The 27,477-nt window shown below is 39.8% G+C and overlaps 1 protein-coding gene across 1 annotated transcript in view; it reads right to left on the bottom strand.

Moving 5' to 3' along the window:
* Positions 1-14,141: 14,141 nt before the first annotated feature.
* LOC145435027 (uncharacterized) overlaps positions 14,142-27,477 on the bottom strand; it is a 31,636-nt gene continuing 18,300 nt past the window's right edge. The window contains exons 7-21 of the mRNA XM_080312302.1: positions 25,798-25,907; positions 24,507-24,629; positions 23,492-23,570; positions 23,055-23,173; positions 21,150-21,359; positions 20,654-20,779; positions 20,254-20,388; positions 18,094-18,203; positions 17,658-17,754; positions 16,764-16,874; positions 16,342-16,468; positions 16,109-16,269; positions 15,834-16,004; positions 15,253-15,403; positions 14,142-14,613 (exon numbers count right to left, since the gene is read on the bottom strand). Coding sequence (XP_080168428.1) covers positions 15,278-15,403; positions 15,834-16,004; positions 16,109-16,269; positions 16,342-16,468; positions 16,764-16,874; positions 17,658-17,754; positions 18,094-18,203; positions 20,254-20,388; positions 20,654-20,779; positions 21,150-21,359; positions 23,055-23,173; positions 23,492-23,570; positions 24,507-24,629; positions 25,798-25,907 — 1,805 coding nt within the window. The 3' untranslated portion in view covers positions 14,142-14,613; positions 15,253-15,277. The remainder of the gene's footprint in view (positions 14,614-15,252; positions 15,404-15,833; positions 16,005-16,108; positions 16,270-16,341; positions 16,469-16,763; positions 16,875-17,657; positions 17,755-18,093; positions 18,204-20,253; positions 20,389-20,653; positions 20,780-21,149; positions 21,360-23,054; positions 23,174-23,491; positions 23,571-24,506; positions 24,630-25,797; positions 25,908-27,477) is intronic.

The raw sequence follows: 27,477 nt of genomic DNA, 5'->3' as shown, positions 1-27,477 counted from the left end.
TTCAAATCCGCTCATCTCTGCTGTGCTCCTACTACTTGTGAAATTTATGTAACATAGATTAGAATCAGATTAATATTATTAATATTATTATTGATACATCACAGTGGCGCTTATCGCGTTCATTCTCTTCTCACTATCAATCTTCACTCACTCTCACCAGCGCGCGTCCCCAGCGTCGTCTCAGCTGCCGACTTGTAGCACGGCTCACTTTCGGTCTGGGCTTTTCAATGCACAACCGTAGTAGTGAGATCGGCGATGAGGGGCCCAGAGAAACCTCCGAATCAGATAACCCCTTACCTCGCTCCTACTAACAAAACTACAAAAACTGTTTAAATTACTCTCGCTTCAAGCCGATGCCCAATCAATCTATAGCGTCGACAACTGCAATAAGCGAATTAAAGTGATATGGGAATTTATGCCAAATGCGATGAAGCGGTACATACTTCCTCTCTGTGAGCCGTCTCGTGACGATTCATTACACTGTAACAGTTATGCAAACTATTTGACAATAGGACGAAATATATTGAACTCGGTGAAGCCGTGAGCCGCGCATAAGATTTGTAGTAGTTTCAACAACCATCATCATGTAGTGGTAACGGCGCTGACCAGACTTATCAATAAAATCTGACACCGGCTATACAAATGTATCGCGCAAAGTGCGATAACTGTTCAGGTTATTGATCAAATTTTGTCAAATATATGCATGTGCGAGGTCAGCATATTCATATGTTGGGTTATCAACATATTAGGCATATATCAGTAATGTTGGCTATTTATCTTTATCATCGAAATTTGACGGACTCATTTGTGCATTTGTTTAGGGTCTTAGATCGACATTTAGTGAATTGTTAGGATTTATTTGGACACTTTCTTAAAACCTAAGACAACTTTCGAAGTCTGAATGCACAGAAATTAATAGGCACCGAATCACCCTTTTGAGTGAGTATGCGGAATCATCTGACGTCACAATCAATCCGTATCTAAGACGTCATAGTCGTACTAGAAGGCACTTTACTACATGTCAGTAGTGATGGACGTACAAGTACAGCCTTAACACCGTTTAATGACGTTTTCATACCGGACCAGTACCCATGAATATGAAGCCAAGCAGTCAAATTATTGTATCAAATCTTCAAACGGTTCCATTATTCAAAATTGATTTGGCGTTATCAGTCCGTCCGACGGCGATAAATATATTTGAATATAAAAGGTTCCCGTTCAAGCAAATCAATATAAATCGGAATTTATGCCACTGACAATATGGTGTCGCATCAATACTTGGGAACGCAATTCAAGGTCCAATGAGCACAAGTGAGATGGCGCGACAATTCCGGAATACGAACGTGTCAAGCAGAACAGTATGATGTTTACAAACGCGAAATCGCGCATCCTATCAGTAATTGTTATTTACATCCAAAACAATGGGGTTGTGACTTCACATTGCGTAGATCGCATCGCGGTCATTATTTACTGAATAAATCAGGGTTTTGACTGCGACAGAAGATTTATTTTGAAAACAAGAATAACTGACCTTTATAGTTTAACTAGTGATGTATGATAAATCCTGATACCGTTTACTCGTAATCGTTTTCCAAGGTACAAGGTACTGCGGTATATTCGAGTAACTCAAAAATATGCCCATTGAGTATGGATACAGAACGTGATATATATTTTAAAAGTTGTTACTGAAACGTGTTAAATAGCATAAAAACTGATGGCGTTGACTTTATTAATCTCGCAATTGGCTTCTGATCCTTATCACATATATACAGGTGCTGCAACTGCTTGTTTTGAAATGCATTTCAAAGGTAGGCCCATATGCTCCGGCGATATATAGTCAAGTAGGCCTGAATCATACAAATCAAGGCATCACCAACAAGCAAAACGTATAGTGTAATCCTGCCACATTCCTTACTGTTAACTTCCAAAATCCCTGCGAATAATACCCCTCTCAATTTTCACGTATATAGGATTCAAAGTTATTTTAAAAGTAATTCTTGGGAATCGCAACATGATATCGGGTCGCCCAATCCCTGCCATTTACTGTGTAAACATTAGTGGCGAAACAGTCTACCAAGTTTGCGATATTGAATACGATGTTACTATACAAAGGAAACAACTTTGGTCATGTCAAGTCAGCGACTGATAGAGAATATTTACGGCCTATTTATCAGTATATGGAATACACGGACATTGAAACCTTTACTTCGTTAGCTGTAGTGCTACCTTACGAGAGGATATTACAAAAAAAGTTGTAGATTAAATGTGGTAGGACGAAATTCAGTAGTAAATAAAATGGGAAATACAGCTATTGATCCTGCTGTCAACATAAGAAGCAGTGTCACAGGGTATAAGTGAGCAAGTGAATTTCTAAATATGGTTAAAGTGCTTCGTCAGCAGGCCGTCACAGACCACGCAGTTGGTAGACGCTTTGGTTGAATTTTCGAGCTTCTATCGGCATAATCACAAAGTATGAAGCGATTCTAAATTCTACAGCGCAAACTAAAATTATTCATCCCTCGTTCCTCGGTAATTGTCTAAACATTGATAGTAACATACGCTGGGATGGCAATAGATGCATAATAGAAAAGCACTCAGCCATATTCATTCTGCGAAAACATCATAACTCTGAATTTGTTCGTCTGAGCCAGGGGTGGGCAAACTACGGCCGCGTGCCGCATATGCGGCACACAACACCGTTTTGTAAGGTCCGGGAAAGCATCAAGGAACGTAGAAATATACATAAAATGCGTACTAAAAATCAAATTTCTCTGGATACTGGATTAAATTTATCTTAATATATTTCAACACGATAACGATAAGTAATTTTTATTTTATTGATGACATGATAGCCCGACCCCACGTCCCATGCGCTTGGAAAGGTAACAATGATTGATAAAAATTACAGAAAGTGAAACGTCAATGATTCAATTCGGACAACAAGTATGATTTTAAATTGGCAATACGAGAAAATTTACTACTTTTAGTGCTATGCTCCAAAAAACAATTCGCGAGTGCGTTAGATAGATTTGTTCTTTTTATGTGTAGAAGTATTTATATTTACAATGTTTATATATTGTGGACAGTCAAAAGCAGAAATTTGAGCGATGCGAAAGATGGAGAGCTTGATTCATATTGATGCATTTCAGTAGGTATAAATTTTCGACAGCATAAGCAATTAAGCATTCCTCCGCATCGTGGGATGAAAATGATAGCATTGATATGGGAATGCGATCTAATCCTCTGTTTACTAGAACACCCGGATTTAAAAAAATACCTATTATACCGTCCAGATAAGCTGCAGTTGTACGACATAGATGGGCAATGGATGGAGCAGACCATATTCACTTGAGGCAGGGTTCATCAACTCAAAGCGGGTCCCGGGCCACTTTCCAAATTTCGTAGAGTCTGCGGACCACAAGACTGCACTATTGAGATAAAAATAGGCCACATACTTTAGCAGCCATGTCGTCAAAACGTTACGTCGGTAAAACGCTGTGGTGTCTAATGCGGTCGACAGGCATAGTACCAACAAAAAAGCAATATTATATTTAAAATATACAAATACAGCAAAAATATCATGATCAGAACAGGTGAAAAGCTTATTGTGAAACAACAACAGCAAAAACAATGCATTGAAGCAGAAATCCATTTCAACATCTCAAAATAATTTACTTAACGTTCTTCAGGAATCTGAAATCAGATGGTGGGCCGCGTGTTGATGATCTCTGACTTAAAATAACATGGCATACACAGTGGGTGGAAAAAGATGAATTGATCAGATTTCCAGCATAGCGTGGGATGTAAGTCAGCACTTTCAGGCAGACTTGGACAACTAGAGAATTTCCAGCTGTTCCGAATTAGATCAGAATTAGAATTAGAGCTACACATTTTTTCCAAATTAGAATAGAATTAGAATTACCGAACTCGCAAAAATTCGAAAATTGAATGAAATTGTAAATAAGGAATGAATATAGAAAAAAGTTCAGTCGATATCAAATCACACTGCATTATCGTAACCATGAGAAGGGTTAATATGACCTCTTCCTCAGATTTGAACTAAAAAAACTGCCCCTATGCTACTTTAGCTCCAAAATGCTCCCCGACCAAATGATGACGTTGTAAACTGCAGTAGCGAATCGGAGTGTTACGGGAATAATTTCGAAATGCGCGAAAGCAGTGCTTATTTCCGCCCCGTGAGTCGTCAAGTAAGGCACCTTTCCAAATCATTGCACACTCCGCCACTAGGCTTATGCAAATCCATGATCTCATAAGATCTCGAACGTCAATGGCAAGGCTTATAAATACCAACCGACAAAATTTCGTCTATTAAATTCACGTGCGAAATCACCATATGCATAGTTTAGTAATTTTGGGCTTTGGCCCATCGTTCCTTAAGCTTTATTAAAGCACACCAGACTGTTAGCTAAATTATGAAGTCATTCCGCGGGCCACGCAATTTTCCTATTTCTCACTCCTGCTTCACGTTTCTATCGGAAATAGCCGTGTGTTTATTTGTAGTTACACGAAGTCCGCGATAAAAAAAAATTGGCGCAAACTGTTTTAAATTCTTATTTATTTGTTGTTGTTGTTGCTGTTGTTGTTGTTGTTATTATCATCTTATCTGGCAGATATTAATATCGCAGATACTTTGTAAACGAAATATGACATACTCATGTGTACAATATGGTTATGCCTCCTTCACCAACTATAAGAAACGTATGTGTTTTAAAGAACTGAATTGGATATTTACTATATTTTTCGCACTTATTTGGACACTTGACCTGTTCAAACTTAGACATTCGTCGATGGCTTAATGCAATGCATGCACGCGGTATTTGCAATGTGCATCCTTTCATCAGTGCATGGGATATTTATAAGAAAACAAGACGGTTATTCGTGCAATGATGCCCGCAAATCAATCCGAAAAGAAGTATCATTTTTCAATGGCACGCATCTGAAAATGGATTTTAAATCAGTCTAGTTCAGGGGTCACCAACCTTTTTGTAACCGAGGGCTACTTTTACGTAATGATTGAAGCGGCGGGCCACTATTTACTCCCGTCGTTTACCCGCGCCACACTGAATTTCCGCTTTGATATTCATAGCACTGGGCATGACTGGACATCATGTTATCTGTTTCTATAACAGTCAGTGGGAAGCCTGGCATTGTATGATATCAACTAGTGCGCTGTACTCTGGTATCTAACTTGACACTGCAATTCTGAGCTAGTGTTCCAGATGTGCATTAATTAACCGTGTTTTGTGTTTGTTTTTGGATGACGTTCATATCTGAAAAGGCTGATTCACAACGATAAGTTGAACCATAGACGCTTGCAACCTTCATAGCTGCTGCGCATACACCACTGTACTTTTCCGTATCAACAATGCACCAAACGTTTGCTGCAGACTGAGGTGGGGGTGATTTTGCAGTGTTACAATTTCAATCTCCAACTGTTCAGCATCCAGAAATGACAAGATTTCATTATACCGGACAGCAGCAACGATTACAGAAAGTTAGAAACATGGTATATTAAACTGCGTTGAGTGTAATAGAAACAAGCTGTGCCAAAAGATGCAATACGTTATGGGTATACAGATATTGCAAATCTGCTAGTACTGACTCCGCATAGTAATATTGTTTACTACTTCGGCATTGTCCTGGTCGTCAAGCTATCGTAACGGAACCCTCCACCATTTCAAGAAGACCGTGAACGGCATTCCGTCATGTCGCCTGTATAGGCAATGCGCCGTATCTTGAATTTCTGGTGATTCTATAACATACATCTATATATTACTAATTGTAATTGAAGATATTTTTAAGTGTTTATATATGTAAGTTACATGTTAGTGTGTTTTAAACAAGAATAGCTGAATCAATCAATCTATATATATAAAAGCTCGCTGGTAATAATCTGACGAATATTAGTAAATGCTGCTATTCCACCTATTTTCAGAATGGGCGCGCGGGCTACTCATCTAGTCCTCGCGGGCTACCTCGTGCCCGCGGGCACCGGGTTGGTGACCCCTGGTCTAGTTTATTGTTCCGTCTGTAGCGTGATGCAATGCTCAAGCAAAGGATTCAATTTTTGTATTGACTCGACTTGTACTCGAGTCCAGAGGTGCTCAAGTAGAAGTAGAAGAAGCGACGAAAAAATTTACTCAAGTACGAGTAGAGGTATTTCGTTCGTAAGCAGCCCAAAACTACTTGAAGTAGAAGTAGAATTTACTGACTTTAAATCTACTCAAGTAAGTAAGGAGTTTTGAAAACGGTCGTAATTCGTTCGCATGGACTGTCAAAAGCTGCAAATTGAGGTATGCGGAAGGTGTATAGAGCTTGATTCATATTGATGTATCCCAGGAGGTATCAATTTTTGACAGAATAAGCAGTAGTCCGTATTATGGGATGCAACTGATAGTATTGATATGGAATGCGATACTAATTCTTTGGTTACTCCAACACCCCGTTTTAGAGAATATGGCATGGCGCCCTCCCCCATATTATAAGTCCCCTAATTCAGTCGAAAAGCAAAACGGAGAAGTAGTGTCAGATACGTCTTTAACACTTGCGCAATTAGTATACGTTAATTAAAAATATGGCAGATCGTGAAATTGCCATGTAGAGTATAGCTTTATTTTCGGAAAATATAAGGCATGACTATACTTGCTTTTATACTTCAACATGAATATTTTCCAGACAAAAAACTGAAACTATGATTAGAACTCAACGTATATTACTCGTAATTGAAAGAAAAATACAAATTATACTTCTAAAAAGCGGAAAATATATTTCATGTCATTTGTCCAAAAAGTTTCAACGGTGGTCTGCTAAAATAGGTCTAACGTTAAAAAAGTCAAAGTCCACTTTTTCAGATTAGGACACGTCATGGGCTGCTAGGTATAATAGGTTATTACTAGATTGCGAAACGATAGTTTCAAACGTTATGGGGGGGCATACTTACTGTGATGAAATATTTGGTATAGGCAACAATGCGGTGTGAACGGAACCACGCAACCCGGTATCTAAATTATATTCAGCGATACTTCCGTTGAATCATATTTGACAGACCAAATCTATTGTGCGCGAAGCGCAACGAAAATTGTGGGTATTACATGGCTTTTCTGAAAATTAAATGTTGGTACTACGTGAAAACAGCCCCGAAATTCCTTAGGCTATCTTTCGTATTGGGGGCAGACATGGGGTGATTACTTCATAAACGTAATCGATTGCAATTACGATTACTTCTGAATGACGCGATTACGATTACGATTACGATTACAGCAAAATCAGGAAGTAGTCGATTACGATTACGATTGCATTGGAAAAGTAATCACGATTACTCACGATCACATTCATTGTGCACCTTAGAAGCTATATTAGAAGACAATATATGGATTGCGCTGAAAAGGCCTAATGAAATAACAAACTCTCTTTAAAAAAGATGAGTCATTTGCTTGTTACGTCATAATGTACCAATTGCCCATTTTTATTGAGGTCAATTCATCGCACCCAACGATTTGCATTCTTGCCAGGGCCACAACTGCCGCATCCCAAATTTCCCAATAGGGTGGGAAGCGAGCTCGCATGGGACTCAAAAAGTATGTCGTAAGCCAGGGGCGGGCAACTTCTCCAGTCGGCGGGCCAGATATAGGAAAATTACATACTTGACGGGCCGGATTGCTGAATCGAAACGTTATTCGCTCATTTATCCAGATCTACAAGGAATAAATCGTATTTAATGAATGTATTTTAACGACAGCAATGAAACTTCAAATCCATTTCTCGCCAATAATGAAGAGGACAATGTGGATTTGAGAACACCATTGTCATACAGGCACCACTATGTTTGCTTCTCTCTGATCGATCAACACGGTGCAATCCTTAATTAAGATTTCAAGGCGTTGGATAAGCTCGGTACCACAAATTCACCAAGATATCTCTTCATTAGGGTTTAGTACAGGGGTGGCCAACCTTTTTGCCATTCACGGCCACATTTCGACTACTCATGTAGCCTACGGTCGCATTCCAGGGCATATAGTCGTAATGAACTATCTGGGCGCCAAATACACATATTAAAGTCTCTATGTCCTTTTCCGGTGAACTCCGGACTTATCTATTTAATCACATAGGCTTACTATACGCACCGACTACGTGAGTGGTCACTGGTGACTGGAGTGGTCATGTTATGAGCCGTACATAATCGCGCGAAGCGCGAAACTATTTTTTGATTCATCTATGAATTTCGTCATAAATAATAGTGTTTTTCATTTTACTTCTCATCCCATGTCATCAGATTCAACTTTAAATTTGATGGAGGGTGTGTTTTTCGAAAATTTAGGAACATATATAAATGATGATGCATCTACGGTTGTGCCAATTGTAATTAGTCACTTTGTTGCATGCTGTTATTTCTTGACTTACCATCAAGATTGTCCGTATAGTGAGGAGTACAAGACTGCGAGTTGGTACTTCTGTATGAGGCGCATCATTTTCCTCTGCTGTTCACGTCTGTACTGAGGGGCTATGATTGCAAAGGACGCCACTATATTAAAATCGATGAACGAAGTCACATTGAATCGCGCCCAGCGCCAGGAAAATTTTAGATTAATTAGGATATCTCAAAAAAATCGAGACTCAATTGGAGAATTCAAATTGCATGTCGACAACCGTCAACACATACGGTTCTGATTGAATTAATTGTCCACAGCCGCACAAATTTCCCTTCTACGGCCGTAGGTTGGCCACCCTGGTTTAGTAGGTGACGAGATATAGCGTGGTTGTTCAACTGTGTGGCCTATTTTATCTCGATATTGAATTCATGCGGCCCTCCACGAAATTTGAAAGTGGCCAGCGACCCGTTTCGAGTTGGCGACCCCTGGCATAAGCGATGTCTTACAAAAGCCTAGAAGTGTGCCGTGCTACAAGTCGACGGTTACGGAATCAAAAATATGAAATATCGGCCTTGTGTAAATAACAATTGTAGTCGACAAACACCATGATTAGAACACACGAAATTAGAGTTGAGTACATCGTAAATGCCGATAATGCAAGTCTTCTCGCTTCGACTAACTTACGAGTAAGCACCACCCTCGCTCACTGCGCAGTGCGCATACATGTGTATAATAACATACAGTCACTAAAATTTGACGTTTACGCAAGTAGTGGGGAATCTCTGAATACTGGGGCTGCGGGCCACATTATCATGTAAGACGGAAAACTGTCCGCGGGCCGGAAAAAAAGCTCTTCGTGGGCCGGATCCGGCCCGCGGGCCGTATGTTGCCCGCCCCTGTCGTAAACCAACATAAGTGATAGAGTATTATCGAGAGATCTAATTAACCTGAAAATTATTTCCGGATAGCTTGATTTTGAAATTCATACGTCTCCCCCTAAAAAAAAAAAGCATACATAATTTGTAGTAGCGTTGCATTTGAAACAAATGGTTGTTTGTAACACTTTGTTTAAAACAAGCGTTTTAAATAAAGGCTTTAAAGAAAAACTAAATTGTGTTTTTTCAGGTTGTAAAATTATGCCATAATTGTGGAAATACTTTCCAAAAAACATGGTTTATGAGCCTACAGACAATAACCACACGATTTAGCCGACATTCATCGAAATGGGTTATAGTACAGATATTTCGTCAAAAGAGCTATATTTACCCTATATTTTCAATTGTCAATGTCAATCTACTATGGCGTCACAATTGAATATTCGTGACGTCATGGCGTGAAAAAAATCAATAAAAAGCATGTTTTAAACAAGGGCCTTGTTTTAAATATGTTTGTTTTGAATTGATTTTTGTTGTAAAAGCTGCCCTAATTTATAGTAATAAGCGTTTAGGTGCCAGCCAATACCGTGTCACGATACACCAAAAGACATATGCCAAGGGTGTTAAACTAAATTACGTCGCGAGCCGGATTCATACCATCTGACCGCTCGCGGGCCGGACCATTCAAATGATTGAAATTCCATACCGTTGTTTATGGCTTGAATACTCAATTATTAAGCCTATACAATAATATATTATATTATAATGGATCACAGGGTTCTACTCAACACCTTTATTGGCTAACAATGGAATTTGCAAAATTAACATTATACCGGCTAAACACGGTAATATAAACTGCAAAAATAGTAGCTTCAAGGACGATATACCTCATGTGTACGCGTTATGAGTAATACGAGAGATATATTAATGCTGGTTCATTGCTATTATATCGCGATCGTTTTTCTCCATATGCAGAGATGCTGTTAAGTCATAAGCGAAATTGGGAGTGCGTTCGCTGATATTTGATTTATAGTTTTGTGTAACAATAATATTCTCCTTGTAACTTGCATATACCGGTTTCTCACTATGGCGGTTTCACTTCTGTGAATAACTGCTTTTTATCCATTTTTCCGTAAAACTTGGAATTGGGTGTGCATTTTTTGCCTTCTTGGAATTAGGCGTAAATGACGGCTCTTCCTTGCTGATGGTGACTTGAGTGAAACCACAACACCACTGTCGGATGGCATATCGAATTGTCACCAGCCATAATTTTCCAGCGTATATCACGGTGTTGGCTGTTCAGGTGCTGCAATCAGTTGAATGAACGAACCGCTTTATGAAGGACAATTTGGGCGGTAGGACGAAAGCACAGACGGGAGAAAAAGTTAACGACAGAAGATTGCTAGCGAAAGCAATACAATTGACCTCCATTTATGTGATTGTCGATGAATCCTGATACCGTATATACCAGGGTTGGCAATTATTTTCATCCGCGGGCCAAATGAGAAGTAGAAAATACGTTGGCGGGCCGAGTGAAAATCTTTAGCTATATTCTCCAGCATATTTTAATTTTATTTCTAAATTATATTGTTAATAAATGCTGCTCAGTGAATGTTTTCATGTCGGGTAATGAGAAAGTGAAGGTTATTTAAGAAATATTTATTTGCCGTCATGATTCGAAACAAATGTTGAACATGAAACATTTTTAACTCTCTTCAAACCCCTATCCACGTTCTTCCATTAGGACTATATCACAGTGGTTCTCAAACTATTTCCGGCACACATCCCTTCATGATAGTGAAAAATTACGCGCCTCCTTATCATGATATCACAAAATAATAAAAAGTGCAACCAGAATGCTAGCTTTCCCTACGGATAGTTTGATGGCATGGAAGTTTTTGAATGTTGACGAATGAATTATGAAATATCAAAGTCGGAGAACATACAGAGGAACAACTGTAAGCTGGGGGTAAATCGCGCGGAGCGCGAAAAAATTTCAATAAACTTGAGCTTCGCGCCGAATTCTGATGCCTCATGCCTCCCAATTAGAGAACCACTGCACTGAAATGTATATGCAACAGCGCAAAGTTTATTTTCCTAGTCGTCGCCTTACCGAGCCGTGTTCAGCTTAAATAGCGTTGATGTTGAGTGAAGCTTTCAGTTTTTCTGAATTTCGCCCCCCCCCTGACCCAGTGTTTCGTGTTTTTGTCATAAGGCCGACATTAATTAAAGTCCTCAATCTCGGCGACATGCCCGGCAAAAACTAAAGAACGGGCTTACCCCTCACTCCAATATACAAATATTTAGTGGTCTAAAGCAGTGCTCTTCAACCGGGGTTGTCGTACACCCTAGAGTGTACCAGAATTTGCTAAGGGTGTACCACTCGGATGGGGTGTACAGGGGTGTACCAGATCCGAATTACAATGAGCCGATGGCTAGCTATCACAAAGGCAGGTTTATGGGTCAGTACAGGTTGACGCACAGGTTAATGAGCAATATAGGACTAGGTTATCTCAAGGGTAATACTGTACACAGCTTGATTGTGATGTCATATAAGCAAATATTTCTCCTATTCAGTTAGCCGTCGGCAACAGACCAATGGTTCCGTTTGGTGTTGGAAAGTATGCAGCAAACATGTGTTCAGCTAGTCATTTGTCTTGTGGTGATTTTTGGGCAAACCGCCGTGATAGCTCAGACTGCTTGAATCGATACTTTCTACCCGACGTTAATAAATACCGCAATGCACATAAATGAAGTGACGTAGCCAGTCAGGGTCGAAACAGCTTCCATGTTGAAATCGAAACCCTTTTGTTTTAAAATGCCGATTTTATGTCCGATATTTCGCCATACATTTGTAATTTAGTATTTTGTTATTAGTGATGCAAATTAGCGACACTAGACTGTGCAAGTGTGCATAGCGGCATACGATCTTTGGTTACTCACATCTCTTGCAGCCCATGTTTGTTGTTTGTTTTGGGGTATTCATGGGGATTGTCGACTAGCCTACTATGGTCATTTACACCAGGCCGATATTCTTCTTATTTTCCGTAACTGCCGACTTATAGCACGGCCCACCTCGGTCGGACTCGAGCCCGCGCCCATTGGTGATGCAGCCGCGGATTATACCACTGCGCTATCTCGCCACCTTGCAGCCCATGTGCTACTATCGACTGTGTGTGGTGTGGGGCAGGCCTGATACGCAGTAGGCTGGTGCGCCTGCTATCATCACTGATCTGAATTATCGCTTCTGTACCTACTCTCTCCCCAATACTGTTACATTTAGGTTGATTATCGTTCGTAATGTCATGCTGTTTTGGGGCTGACACGAAATAAATTCCAATTTGCGTGGCGGGCGGCCTAACTGGCTGCGAGTAGACTCTGTGACCAAATACTATATTATTCAAATCCAATTTTTTTGACGGCAATAACTCCGCTTCTACTGGTTGTAATTGAACCAAATTTGAAGAACATCGTTTTTATAGACACCCTTATACTTTCATGGGGTGAACAGAAAAATTTCAAATTTATCGTTATTTATTTTTATATAATAAATAGAAACTTTCTTCCCCCGTAGCAATGCGGCTACTGGTCGGAATTGAACCAAATTTGGTGTGTAGGCTCAAGTTAGGTAACCTAACAATTTTATCAAGTAGCCAGTACGATTTGAGAGAAAAAAAGTCATTTTTGAAGACCCCTAATGAACAGGGGTGTACCAGTTTTGAGAAAACGTTAAAAGGGTGTACCACGTCGAAAAACGTTGAAGAGCACTGGTCTAAAGTCTAAATCGTCTTTGAAATTCAGTTTTCGGTTGTTGATTTTTGGCATGCCCGGTAATCCTTTATGAGTGATAGATATGATGAGTCATATAGTGTTCGCAGCACTGATTGACTTGTTCTATGAATTAGGGATTTGGAAACGTATCACGTAACAATTTGAAACACATACCGTATAATGCGTACTCTGACAATGGCAACAAAGAAGGTTTGGACTAAACTGTATGGAAAGAGTGATTTCTTGTGACTTTAATTGCTACTCATACTATTCCGCACTGCTTTTATTTTGAATCTAGATTACGCATGTGAGGTACGTGGGCACCGTAATCGTGGCATAACATTGAACGTCTTCAAGGTAAACGAATTTCCTGTTGAGTTGATACAGCCTATGGTTTTAGTCATTCAAATAGCAAGTTTTATGTTTTGAATTCCAAGCAACCTCTCGCGGACCGCACAGAATAGTTTCGCGGGCCGCATTTTGCCCAGCTCTGGTATATACTGTATTTGTATTCGTTTTCCAAGATTATTTGGTGTTACAGTCGAGTGCGTGCTTTATTTGTCTGTTTAGAAATGGACCTAAAAGATAGGCGTAGGCGTATTTTTCTGACAAGACAACAAAACTGTAAATGTCGAGTATTACTCTGAACAGCGACCGATCGCGAAAAAGGAACAACCACGACTGCGGGGAACATAATCGATTCAATGAGAATCTCAATTGCATGCGTTATCATTGCAAATGAATGGGATAGTCACTTGTGCGTTATGAATGTACGTACAATGGCAACCCATCTCATGACAGCGTTATCCAAATTGTTCCCTCTGTCATTACCAAGAAAAACAGTAAAGCATGCGTCATCTAGCGTGTAGAGATATGGCTCCTAATTATTGAAGCCACTTGAACAAACATGAATCGCCCGCAGTAACATAACTCCCCAAAAACGTTATAAAACTACAAATAACTTTTTCCAAATAAGTAAATCATGTTAGGTTCATTAGACGCTCCTCGTCTGCGGAATCCTCGGTAAATTCAGTGCTTCACTAATCTTAATCTATATGAATGGATCGCTACATATATATTACACGTAAAGATTGAGCAATCAGGCTGCATTCCTCGGCTTCATTTATTCTGTTCACACAACCAGCGTTAATATTGAAAGCACATACAACAGACTCATTCTAATCAAAAATATTTTCCATGAATATTATAACACTTGACTTGAACAATGATAAGACCACACTGTACATAGCGTGCTCATCGTGACAGTTGTGGTCTTGGATTTAGAATAAAAACATACGCCTTAAGAACTTTATTTTCAAAGCGGTAGAATACAATGGACTATATAGTTAATAATAGAGAACATTATCTAAGGCTTACGAATTTTAAAATTGAAATACTATACGCTTCACTGTAAGAAATATATGTCTTTTATATACATCAGTCGGTTGTTATGCAATCATGTAGCGTCGACAAGGTTCCCCTAGGCGTCTTATCTTCTGGAGAGCTGCAGCAGTGGCGAGAAATAGAGGATGACCGCTACGTATTATTTAAAGATGGTGGGGAATTTTCGGCCAAACCTAAAAATAATAGTAGATTACATTTAATAAACTGTATTTGGAGACGACGATTGATTAACTTTATTTAGGCAACAGCTTTCACGTTTTTTCCATCATGGTGAGTTACTGTTGCAAATCCAAGCTCATTAACAAAAACCTGCAATACAATTAAAGGGCGACAGAGACCGCATAATATAAATATGAGACGCACCTATCCAAGATGTAATTTCTACTTAGCCTTTGGGAGTTGCGTGTGGAAGTTGCGGAAAAACAAAACCACTTCAGGAAGTAACACAAGCATAGAAGACCTACTCAAAAAGCAAACATATTTCGATTTCAGCAGCCTCGGAGATAAAAATAACCTACAATTGAAAGTGAATTCATGTATAAATCTCAATGTCGTCCCAGCGTGCTTACTGCTTATACTATCATGTGTACCATTTAAAGTTCTGGTGTCGTGGCACGAAGATAAAACTAACTTCTATTTATTCTGGACCTGGAACCATCTATATTCCAGCATTCACCTTGCAACAACAGGAGTTTCCATCATCCAATGTCCGTTAGTGGGACTGTATATCGGAAATGTCTCGGTACGGTCGTATCGCATTCACGTAATAGTTAAGAAGTTGCGTAAGAATTGCTAAATAAAGCATCACACACCGTGGTTTTGATAGATGCATCAACATTAATCACCAGCGGATGATAACCCTGTCGATACCATTGATACATTCGAGAATCGTCTCTTGACGGGCCCGTAGATTTGTTCAAGTTCGCCTGTTCTGACGACAGTCGCGTAGAAAATGAAAATTCCCTGTATACGTAAATTCAATTCGTGATGCAGTTGGAGAATTGTAAATCTCGCTATGAAATGATAACCTGAGTAACACTTTAGTAAAAAGTGTGGTACGGCAAACCTATTTGAGCGCGTATCATTGCATAGGTGCGCTTAATGTGGAAACAAAAATGAGTACTTTAGTCCTTGACATACATAATTTTCATACTCACTAACAACTGCTTCATGCAGTCTCTGCTATCCTGTGGCTACATGTGCAACGTAGTGCTAAGTTCCGCACCTACTATCGGTTGCGGATTTGGGCCTGCCTTGCCCAAAGTACACTCAAAACACCACGAATACTAAATAAACAATATTTGCTATATCCTCATATCGGTAATGATCAACAGTTAGCCTACGTTGTTGGCATTACTCATTGTAGAGATTAAATTCCGAAGAAAGCACTTACTTGAAAGGAATTGGTTATGGTGAATAGCCAGCTCATCGTAGTTAAAAAAGTCGGGTCGTCCGATAACAGCATAACATACGCAAAGATCCAAGACAGACCCATTGTCGTGGCTAGACATACGGAGGTGACAACGTTCTGCGTCATTGTTCTTTTTGCTTTTGTCGATTGAATCTGATGACAGTTAACCAGAGTTTTCCACAAACAAATATACAATTATTTACCACCGTAATCTCCCATAATTAACGTTTATAATTTAAACACGTATAAGCACATACCTGCGCCCTTAAGCAGCTGATTTGCGGGATCACTTTGATAAACACCACCACATTGAACAGCATCAGCACAGAAACAGGCAGTAAAAATCCAAAATACAAGGAATAGTGCCGGAGCCAACAAACATTTTGTGCTCTGTACGAAGACACTGCTGTGCCATTACCTAAAACATAATGTTCACAGATAATTATCCACAGATCATATATATTTATTCCTTGAATAAATGTAGACATACCTGAAATGTTGCCATCAACGTGTCCAAGAGCTATGCTTGCATTCAGAAGCACTATCATGAAAGGAACACCATACGCAAAACATGCGGCGTAACGCAGTTTGAAGCTTTGTCCCACTGAATGCAAGACCTAAAAGACATAAAGTGCATGCAATATGGCATTCCCGAATAATACGACAGTCAGATAGCTTAACTTAACCAAATTGGTTAATTATTAACATTTCGGTATTTACATGAGAAGAGAGGAATTAATGTTTACTGCCACCTTTCTGCCGTGTGGATGCATTTTTCAGCTGGATTTGAGAATGTTTGCGAACAAATTGAACGTCATAAATACGACATTATGCCACAAATTGCGAAAGTCTAATAGAAAGGAAGTTAAGTAGGCTATATATATTACAAGAATTGACATCAACTCTCCCTACCTGAGCGAGGTCTTTGTAAATTTTGTAACTGTACACAGATGTCCAAAACCATGCCGCCAAGAAGAGGAAATGCATGAATAACGTCAAAATGGTACAATTGACAGTGTTCACCTGTCAACAACAACACTCTATGATGGATAACACAGGATATCCATTTTTAATAGAATTTACATCCCGACAAAGCTTGAAGATACAAATTTGGGCGTGAAAATATTTTTTAGGTTACTCGCTATGTGCGTTATTGGAATTTGTTGAGATATCGGCAGCAGAAACCGCGCAATATTCTATATCAGTGGACTAAAACTTGAGGGGGTCCGCGAGGACAAAAAGGATGAGAACCACTGTATTATCTTGGCAAACAAAGGGTTTTCTCCTGGAATTTAATCTTGCGCTGTTTAGTACTGTGACACAGAAAATGCCAGACACATATATTTAGGATATTTTAGAATTTTGAAACATAACCACTTTAGTAAGCAGCGCAAGTAGGCTAAACCTACCCGAATACTCCGAAAAGCAGGCGTAATTTGTTTATGACCACCTCCATAAATATCATCTGAGAAAGGCATGAAGCGATGAAGGCAGGGCATTCCGGATATAATGACCAAACTCTTAATTCTCTGACACGTACCAGGTCGTGAACTATTGCGCCATCTTTGTGGGAAAGTACTCGGAATAAAAAAACGTATTGCTCTTTTCAACGTTCAAATTGTGTACCACAAGAACTGATTCATACACTTGCTTTTATCAGATCGTTTTTTTCACAGTGGGACATACTGTATTGTTGATGGATGAATTACAGCACTCAGATTTCAAAGCTTAAATTTACATCAAAATACTTGGGAACGAGGATGGAACTATAAACTGAAATTATGGTATTGTGATTGTGTGGGCTACCTGCGAGCTGATGCCAGATGTGAACATGATCAGAGCAGCGGCGAAACACAGACATATGTTTCCGAGAATCTTCATCTGGTATTTCCTCCGGAATCTCCTGTTAAAATACATGATTCAACGAGTTATTTGTAAACGGGCTCGAATGACATCCGATCAAATATTGTTGGCTAAAATACAACATGCATCGGTTGCAGTAGGTCTAAATATAAATATTGAGCATGATTGTTGGAGTAACGGACGTATAATATAATCGGCCAATATGTGATTAATTGTGGATTTCGATTCGGCTCCAATGGGAGAGTTTGGGCAGATTCTGCTAGGATTTCAGTTTAGGATTCGGATTTAGGAGTAAGTTTGTTCTTCGCCGGATTTGATATTCGTCGCATTACTGATATTTTCCAAAAATCAGAATAATGTGAAATAGTGAAGCTCTTACTCTGAAAAACAAATAATAACAAGAGTGCATAGCAGCCCGCATATAGATATTCCCGCACCAATGTAAGTCACCAGGCTGAGTGCAACGTCCACGGTCAGCTCAGTTCGACTCTGTAAATATCAATATTATAATAAGTCACATATTGTGAATTCTTTGAATTGATATTAGCTTTATTTCTACGACGTATTTCACCGTAGCTTAAAGCTTACACCACTTGTTTCGAAAACCGGAGATCTCGATCTCGAATAAACCATCTGCTGGAGAGCAAAACCAGTGACGTATGCAGAAAGTTACAGCTATTCTCATAATTTGACCATAAAACTACAAGAGCAGATGTACAATTGAACAGCCTCCAAGACGCTCTTTAAGAACAGATGTTTTAGAGATTTATATTTCCACTGACAGGCCTATATAGTCTCACTCGGGGGTGGGCAAACTACTGCCTCAAAATGTCTAAATAAACGTTGCAAAAATATTGATAAAATGCGTACTTAAAATCAAATTACTGTGGGTACTTGATTAAACTTTTTCATAGCATATTTCAATATGACAATGATAAGTTAATTTTCTTACCATAGTATTTTTTTTATTTCATTGAGGCGTCATAGCGCGACCTCGAGGCCGATGCATTTTGAAAGGTTTCAATGCTAGACATCACAGACAGTGAAACGTGAATGACAGTCAGTCATCCCTAATTTTGACAATGAGGACAGCCCTCTTATAAATTTTCGTCGATGTTTCTGACGCGTGTGCATTATCATCAAATCAATGTTTGGTTCATTTTTAAATATAAATATTAGGGGTGGTGTTAACGTGAAGTTCACGATCCCGTTCTGTGTGCGAACCTCAGAAATTCAGAGATCCACGTTCACAAACGAACCGTGATAGGTTCTGCATCTGCGCTGTGAACCTTTTTCATAAATCACAATTTTCACTTCGATATAACTTCTTTGGTTGAAATTTACTGCATTTCAACTACGGGCCACTCTATGGAATGGCGCTGGAAGCATAAAAAATCAACACTAAACAGCATGCACCTTGACCATATCAAAAATTTCGCCAGCTTTTCTACAAAAGTTTGCTCGAAATATCCAGCTTTCCGTTTGTAAATATTTAGTGACTCTTGGCTGTGAGCTTGACCCGCAATCACACAACATCAAGAGCGAAACACACTACAGATGTGAGTAGTCAGCGAATGATGCTTATTCAACCTATCAATGAAATTGATATCGTTGTCTGATGTACAAATCTAGCAGGCGTACGGATGCAATCTTGATTTCATATGTTTAGTGTTTCATAAAAACCAAATCCGTGCGATTGGCTACTGCTGTATAACTGGTTAATGCGATAATATCGGTAGCAAGTATAGCAACCCGTTTTACACTCTGCTCAATATCAACGTAGCAGTACTCAGCCGAATGCATTGTCTAATCTGGCCTAGACCGTTAAGGCGTGAGCTTATATTTCCTTGAAGGTCCTCGTCGAAATTGTTGGCATAGCGACGGAAGATATTGATTTTCTGGGATTAATATATCAATTGATTGCCCCATTTGATACTTGGTACATCTGTGGACGTTTAAAACGTCAATATGTACTTCGGCATCGTGGCATTATATGGCCCGAGTCGTCGCTAGGTATCGCAAGGCTATCACTTCACCGAAATGTAGAGTTGGACTTAGCAATATGACATCCCGTGACGTCATGAGGTTCACGTTTGCGTTCACACAGGATCTTTCAAAAAGGTTCGCGTTCACACGAACCTGAACGTTTCAAAGGCTCACACCATCACTAATAAATATACATAAATATATTATTTCTATGTCGTCGGTCACTATTTAATCGAATAGTGATATCTAATGCTGGCTTAGTATCCCGATTTTATATAGTGCGGCCCGCGAACGGACTCAAATGTTGAATGCAGCCCGTGAGCTAAAAAGTTTTCGCATCCCCAGTCAAACTTATAGCAACGGATAGTATTTAGTTCAACTATGCATGATAACGATCTAGTTCCCACAGCAATTTATTGTATGCATATCGTATAATCACCTCAGTAAATAAACACAGACCTACCTTCAGTCGATGAATTTCTTTCAAATTAAGATATTTTTAACAGGAGTAAGCCGAACTTGGTTAGCACGAACTTTTTCATGAAAAACTTACCACGAGTATCGCAAAATTCGTCAAGTGATCACATTGACAGGTAGCGGGTGATCCGGGTACCAAGGCACAGCCTTCATTCGACCAATCGCTGATTTCGAAATCCCAAAACACGCAATCAAGAACTGTTTCAAGTCTCTGTTGGAAAAGGGTTCGTATCGTATCTAAATATTGTGAAATTCAAAATCAACGCACAGTTTTAGATTATATCCGTTGCAACCACTGACATAGCCAAGAGAAGCCCGGAAGGATATGTCTATTGTGACATCGTTCTCGCTCACTATGGATGGATATGTAACGTCGCATCATTCTTAAAAATATTTCACTCTTCTCATATTTCCGCACAGTCCTTCCCGGCTTTTTATATTGCTACGTCTATGGCTATAATCTATACAAAACGTACCTTGAAATTGCCGATTCGAGCCAACCCTGGCTCCTCATCGATCATATTGCTTCTGATAACGACAGAATCATTCAAGGATAGTCCGTCTACGGCATGCGTCGAATTTCCAATACTGCTGGATATAACCTGTTGAACATATTTAGTCTTGATGTGATATTGTCATGTAACATTTGGTCTGAAGAAAGTATTCGATGGAAAGGACATAATTACTCCATAGATATAAAACGCGACAAACTCAAAGAATCTTCATTATCTCTCTCATATTTGGCAACTGCTGGTATATCCCATTAAAACCGACATCAAAACCTTCATTTAATATGACGATAAGGGGCGCGACAATTTTTACTATCATGAAGGAGGGCGTGTATCAAAAGTTTGAGAACCGCTGATTTCGAAAGTATAACTCTCTTCATAAGGTCTGCGCCTTGCATTTAAATTGCACATTTAAACGATCACCAAGCCTCAGTCGCAGCAAATTCTATCAATTCTCACTTACCCAGTCCGTAGTTCTATTAGAAGGAAAAAGAGTGCTTGTCCGAAACGCAACAGATACGATTCGCAAACTCGACATGTCAGTTCGGACTTGGTTGAGTGCATCCACAGGTATGACGATCATTATCGGAAATAGCGGAACGTATGAAGTACGATTTTCGTAAAAGCTTGCGTTGAATGTATAAGGCGACGAAGCATCGGAATTGTCGACAACCTGCGTAAAACACAAGGAATTCAAACCAATGTCTTCTATGAGATATCATAACTACTGCAATATGTTGTTGCATATGCTTCCCATGATATATTTAGAAACTGCCCATCTATATATATCATATCATCCCCTCTCCCAACTCTAATCTTAGGATACCCGAGTCCACCGCCAACACTAATATCCCCCCTCTCCCCAACCCTAATCTAAGGATACCCTAACCCAGAGGTCTCAAACTCAAATGTTCTCGCGGGCCAATTTCCTAGTTTTTGATGACGCCGCGGGCCGAAGCATCAATAATAGGGATATTCAATGTATAATTTCCAAGTAGGCCTTATTTGACGAGATTTTGGATACGGGCATTCCACAAACTTCGCGGAAATGTAATTTACTATTGTACTTTTCACGCTTGACACGGAAAAAATCACATTTTCAAATGTTTGAATAAAATGTTTTTGTGCCGGGCATAATCTTTTTAATTAATGAGTTATAGACATCATGCGAGAGGATGCATCATGACGTCGAAACACTGTCGGGTTGACTCGAGTCATATTTATTTAATCACACAGCCAATCCGAAATCGAATAATTTTACGAAAAGGTCGCTCCAAACCAAATCACAAATTTCACTCACGAATCCTCAACGGGTCATCACGTTTTATCATAGTGTCCTATATGGTGTGGACACAGCGAGATTGAACGGCTCCCTGCATTTCGGTTACGTCATACTTTCCATTTGACCAAAGGCAAGTTTACGGTCATTTGATGGGATTGTCAGGCTGGAACCCCGCAAAATAAGCATCGAATTTCTGCATTGTGATCCGAGTTTGGCAGTGTGACGTAACCATTCTGTCTGGCAAAACGAGAGTGAAGCTAAGAAGAAAGAGCCAGACAGCATTGTTGCATCACAATACAAAATTAGAGGTTGATTTTGGAGGGTTCCAGAACTATCAGCAGAATGAAAGTTATATTTTCGTGATCAGTACATCAGCAGCTTTCCATCGATATCCTTTTATCAAATGTAGCGCTCGGCAAGCCGGTCAAATATAGCTGCAAAGTGGCCTTTGGTCAAATGGAAAGTGTGACGTAACCCAAATGCAGCGAACCGTTCATTGTCGCCGTGTCCACGCCCTATAGGAAACTATGGTTTTATCATCATGAATTAGAAATGTGACGTATTAGCTGATCTTCTGCCGCATGGTAGCTTTTAAAAGTGATGTGATAGTGATGTTTGTTGAGATTTCAGTGATTTGTATAGTAGTTTTAGCGTGAAATTCAAGTTCTTATACCTCAAAAATATATATGGCCCTTGAATATATTATTCAATAGTTGGAATTCCCAAATGCCGTCGCGGGCCGCACAAAATGCTCTGGCGGGCCGCATGCGGCCCGCGGGCTGCGTGTTTGAGACCTCTGCCCTAACCCATCGCCAACCCTAATATCCCCCCTTTCCCCCAACCCTAATATCCCCCCTCCTCCAACCCTTATGTCCGTCTCTCCAAAGGCAAAAATAATAGAAATTATTTAGACGTTTATGAATTTTTTTTGCGTGTTCATGGGAAGCATTTGTTGGTGTCATGAGGGACTCTGGCTTGTCATGATCGTGAAACGAAGAAGCGCCAGTTTGTCATCGAAACAGTCCATTGGCATCTAATTTTCTATCGGACACTGCAAATGTGCAAAGCACACGCTACTTGATTTACCTCCACATTTATGTCGGGAGTAAATATCGAGGTTCTGGACGAATTAGCACGGATCAGTTTTCTTGATATCTTCGCCAGGGATCGAACCAAGTTTTGTTTTTCTTTCCCGAAATCCGTAGCTGTAGCAGCGTAAAATTGAAAACATTAATACAATTTTCTATTGGGAGACGTAGTCACTCAAAATGAATAATATCAGAAATTATAAAAGTAATATCAGACAATCGCTGATGGGGTTCGAACAAGGGGTTGGAAGGGGCTCACATGAAATTGTCATTGAAATTTAATTCAGCCAAATTCGTTTTGGTCAATAGTTTACCTTCAACGTCTACTTGAATTATCAACGAAAGGCATTGTCATTTATAACAAAAATGAGTGATCAAAAAGTTCAGTGACTACCGTTCTATTACCAATTAATACTATACTTATCCTATACTCACGTGCCACAGCTGCTCCTCTGTAATGTTCTACAAGATGACTGCAAACAGCCGTTGCCTCTCCGACTTGCTCTTCAGAAAACTAAGCATAGTAAACAATAGCGTTAAAAGACAGAGTACATAACATTACACCCGTTACATAGACTGCCGAAGCATAATAAACACGTACTGGGCGCAAGCAGGGTTGTAACCAAATCAATCTCACTTTAATAGTTTTGAATCGAGTCAAGTCGAGCCATTTTCAATTCGCCACCGAGTCAAGTCCTAGTCCAAGTCATGGAGCAGAGGTTCGAGTCCGAGTCATGGGATAATACCTCGAGTCCAAGTCCAAGTCATTGTGTTGACCGCCTAGTTTCCAGTAAAGTCTTGTTAAACCCACTGTTATAACTCCGTTTGTTGATATCGAAAGGTTTGCATTTGTAATATATTAATTTTCCTCACTTTTAATAGTTTCTGTTCGGATTTTCAAGTACCAGTACCAATAGACGAAATCCCAATAAGGTGGTTACTCACCTATTCTTTGAAATTACAATGAAATGTCGGTGTTGGCCGTCTGAGTCTCGAGTCATGCGCAATGACTCGAGTCCAAGTCGAGTCAATACACGTATTGATTCGTGTTGAGTCGAGTCATTTCCGTATTTTGAGAAAATGACTCGAGTCAAGTCGAGTCATCAGAAAATTGTGACTCGAGTCATTACAACCCTGGGCGCCTGTTTAATATTTACGCTTGTTGTACCAATCAATCTACTTCAGTTCAAAACATCACAAGATTCCGATAAAGTGAAAAGATAGAAGTTCGAAAAAAATCTTGGAATAGTCCTCAATTCATACATTAAAAAATCGAGCAATGAAAAAGATGTGGTAGCCTATGTGTCGTTAGGCGAAATCGATATGTCGTGGTCGGGTAATCTCAAGCAGGATAGTATTCATGCAACAGAATCTGCTTGTATTTCGTCTTAAATGTAGACAGTGGACATGCTCGATGTCTGTCGCTGACAGCGTACAGTCAATAACGAACCTTGGTATCAATATCAGATATGTTGACGAGATAATCGGCGATATCCTGGACATCTTCATCGTCAAGCGCAGCAATATTGGCGGTCGCGAACTCCAGCATCGAGAGTGTTGAATTGGTGTAAGGCTGAAACATGACAGAATAATTCGCACACAATGGGTCTGAATGAACTCAAAACTACATATGGATACTGGTAATTGAATTCTGCGAACATTATTGATTACTGAGAGGGATGGTGCAAACCCCTGAAAGGTTCAGGTTCGTGTGAACGCGAACCTTTTTGAAAGGTTTTGTGCGAACGCGAACGTAAACCTTTGGACGTCATGTGACGTTATATTGTCTTTTTAAACGTCACCAAATGTATCAACCGGAGCGATAAATGCTATAATAAAATCAATATATTCCGTCGCTTTGCCAGCAATTACGACGAGGACTTACAAGGGAACAAAAAAGTCCATCAGGCGAAAAGCGCCAAATATTTTTGTTTAATAAACAACAACAACAACTGAACATAAGCTTACGCCTTAACGGTCTAGCCCAGACCGGACCATGTATTCGGCATCTGACTATTGATACATTGGTAGTGGGCAGACTGTAAAAGCGTTTCTATGCTTGCAACCGATAATACCCCATAAACAAATTATACAGTAGCATACACCCCAATCGCACGAATTTGGTTTTTATGCTACGATAAACATATCAAATCAAGAGAGATCCCGTACGCCTGCTAGATTTTTTCCACATTAGACAACGATTTATTCTTAATGTAAATTTTACTGATTATTTGAATAAGCATCATTCGGTGACTTCTCAAATGTAGAATATTTCGTTCTTAATGTTGTGTTGTTACGGGTCAAGCTCACAGCAGAGAGTCACTAAATATCCACAAACGGAAAGCTAAATATTTCGAGCGAACTTTTGTAACAAAGCAAGTAAAATATTTGAGATTAGCAAGGTGCATGCTCGTTTAGTGATGATTTTTTATGCTGCCAGCGCCATGCATAGAGTGGTCCGAAGTTGAAATGCAAAGAATTTCAACTAAAGATGTTATAATGACATGAATAATTGTAATATATGAAAAAAGGTTCACAGTACAGAATGGTTCGTGTTTGTGTACGTGGACCTCTTAATTTCTAAGGTTCACAAACATAACGCGAACGTGAACCTCACGTGAACAACATCCCGTATTACTACTATAATTTTCCGGCATCAGAAATCGTTGAAATTCAAGAGTAGCACTTTAAATTCAGACCAGATGCACGCAAAGAAGCATAAATACAATTCAGTCTCTCACCTCGTAAATGATGGCGTCTACCGATTTACATTCAGCTTTCTTCAAGGATTCAAGTTGATAAACTGCTTCCGATGAGCATACTATCGAGGCCGCAGGTAGATTTTTGTTGTCTAAGAACAAACTCCAACTTCATAGCTATATTTTAAAATGTCGCAAAATGCAGTATCATATGGATTGACAATATCATGATTAGAGCCCGACCGATATTGGATTTCTGAGCCGATACCGATAAGACCGATATCCAGTACCTTCACCGATAACCCCGATATATTCAGCCGATATTCAAAAGATATGGAATCTAGCTCAAGACCCATATTTAACACCTCAGAGCATTCATTTCAACAACTTGACAGCCATTGATATGCTTGAACATGAAATAAATGATCTAGGAGCTATAAAAATATATCAAAAGCACCAGTCCAGCAGTTGCAGATTACAGTTCACGAAGCACAATTTCTCGGCCCTTTCTCCAAGGAGTGCACTTCTGTGGTCTTAATAAATGATGTATATAGTACTAAACACAGTGAGCAGTCTTTCACTTGGTACCATAGTCAGTGACACAGCAATTGTAAATCTTTCTTCATTTCGGTTCCACCGCTTCCTTGCAGGGGATCTTTCCTTCAATGGTTCCACCAAATATTGATATTCTTCTGGCAGTGCACCAGGAGCCTTCAGCACATCAATAACAAATAGCTGAAGAAAATGTGCAAAACAACACACATTGTCCACGTCTGCAACTGCTCCACCCATCCCCCTTGGGTCTTGACCATGACCAGCATTTCAACAATCAATTGATCAATATTTCACGCTCGTTTGCCAGAATTGGCCAATGCCATCATGGAATCAAAAATTTTCGTAGCAATTATTGGCTTTACTCTACGGTTGCTTGATTTTCTTGCCCTCTATGCTCGCATATTTCCTATCATGGTGGCCCCGTAGGCCTCAGTCAGACGACTTCATACATTACTGGTATAATTCTCGCTGTTGGTACCGAACCAATAGCACTATCTTCAGAGAAATGTTTCGACGCGACGCCAGCATGATTGAAGTTGTCATTTCTCTTAGTGATTGAGATCTTCTGCAGACGACTATCCATCCAGCTGCTCTCGGGTAACCCTAAAAGGAGGGAACGCGGAAACTGCGGAAAACGCGGAACTCGCGGAAACGGCCCCTAAAACGCGGAAACTGCGGAAAAAGCGGGAAACCTCGATTCCTAAAGCGCTGAAACAAGAGGAAAACGCGGAACGCGGAACAGTCGGTCATTGACCTTTATAGATCACACAGTAGGCACTAAAACGAGGAAACAGCGGAAAAGGCGGAACGCGGGACAGTCGATCATTGACATTTGTAGATCTCATAGAGAACTCTAAAGTCTAAAACGACGAAACTGCGGGACACCAATTTTAGATTAGGGTTAGGGGAGGTGGGATATTAGGGTTAGGGGAGGTGGGATATTAGGGTTATGGGTTAAGGGTTAGCTTAGGATTAGGGTTAGGTTAGGGTTATGATTAGGGTTAGGTTAGGATTAGGGTTAGGGGAGGTGGAATATTATGGTTAGGGGAGGTGGGATATTAGGGTTAGGGGAGGTGGGATATTAGGGTTAGGGTTAGCTTAGGATTAGGGTTAGGTTAGGGTTATGATTAGGTTAGGGGAGGTGGGATATTAGGGTTGGAGAGAGGG

Source organism: Botryllus schlosseri, chromosome 3 (genome assembly GCF_051294905.1).
Source record: "Botryllus schlosseri isolate E-star chromosome 3, Bs_hap1, whole genome shotgun sequence".
NCBI lineage: Eukaryota > Metazoa > Chordata > Ascidiacea > Stolidobranchia > Styelidae > Botryllus > Botryllus schlosseri.
Note: the sequence above shows the minus strand (reverse complement) of the source record. Positions and strands in the feature narration are given on the sequence as shown.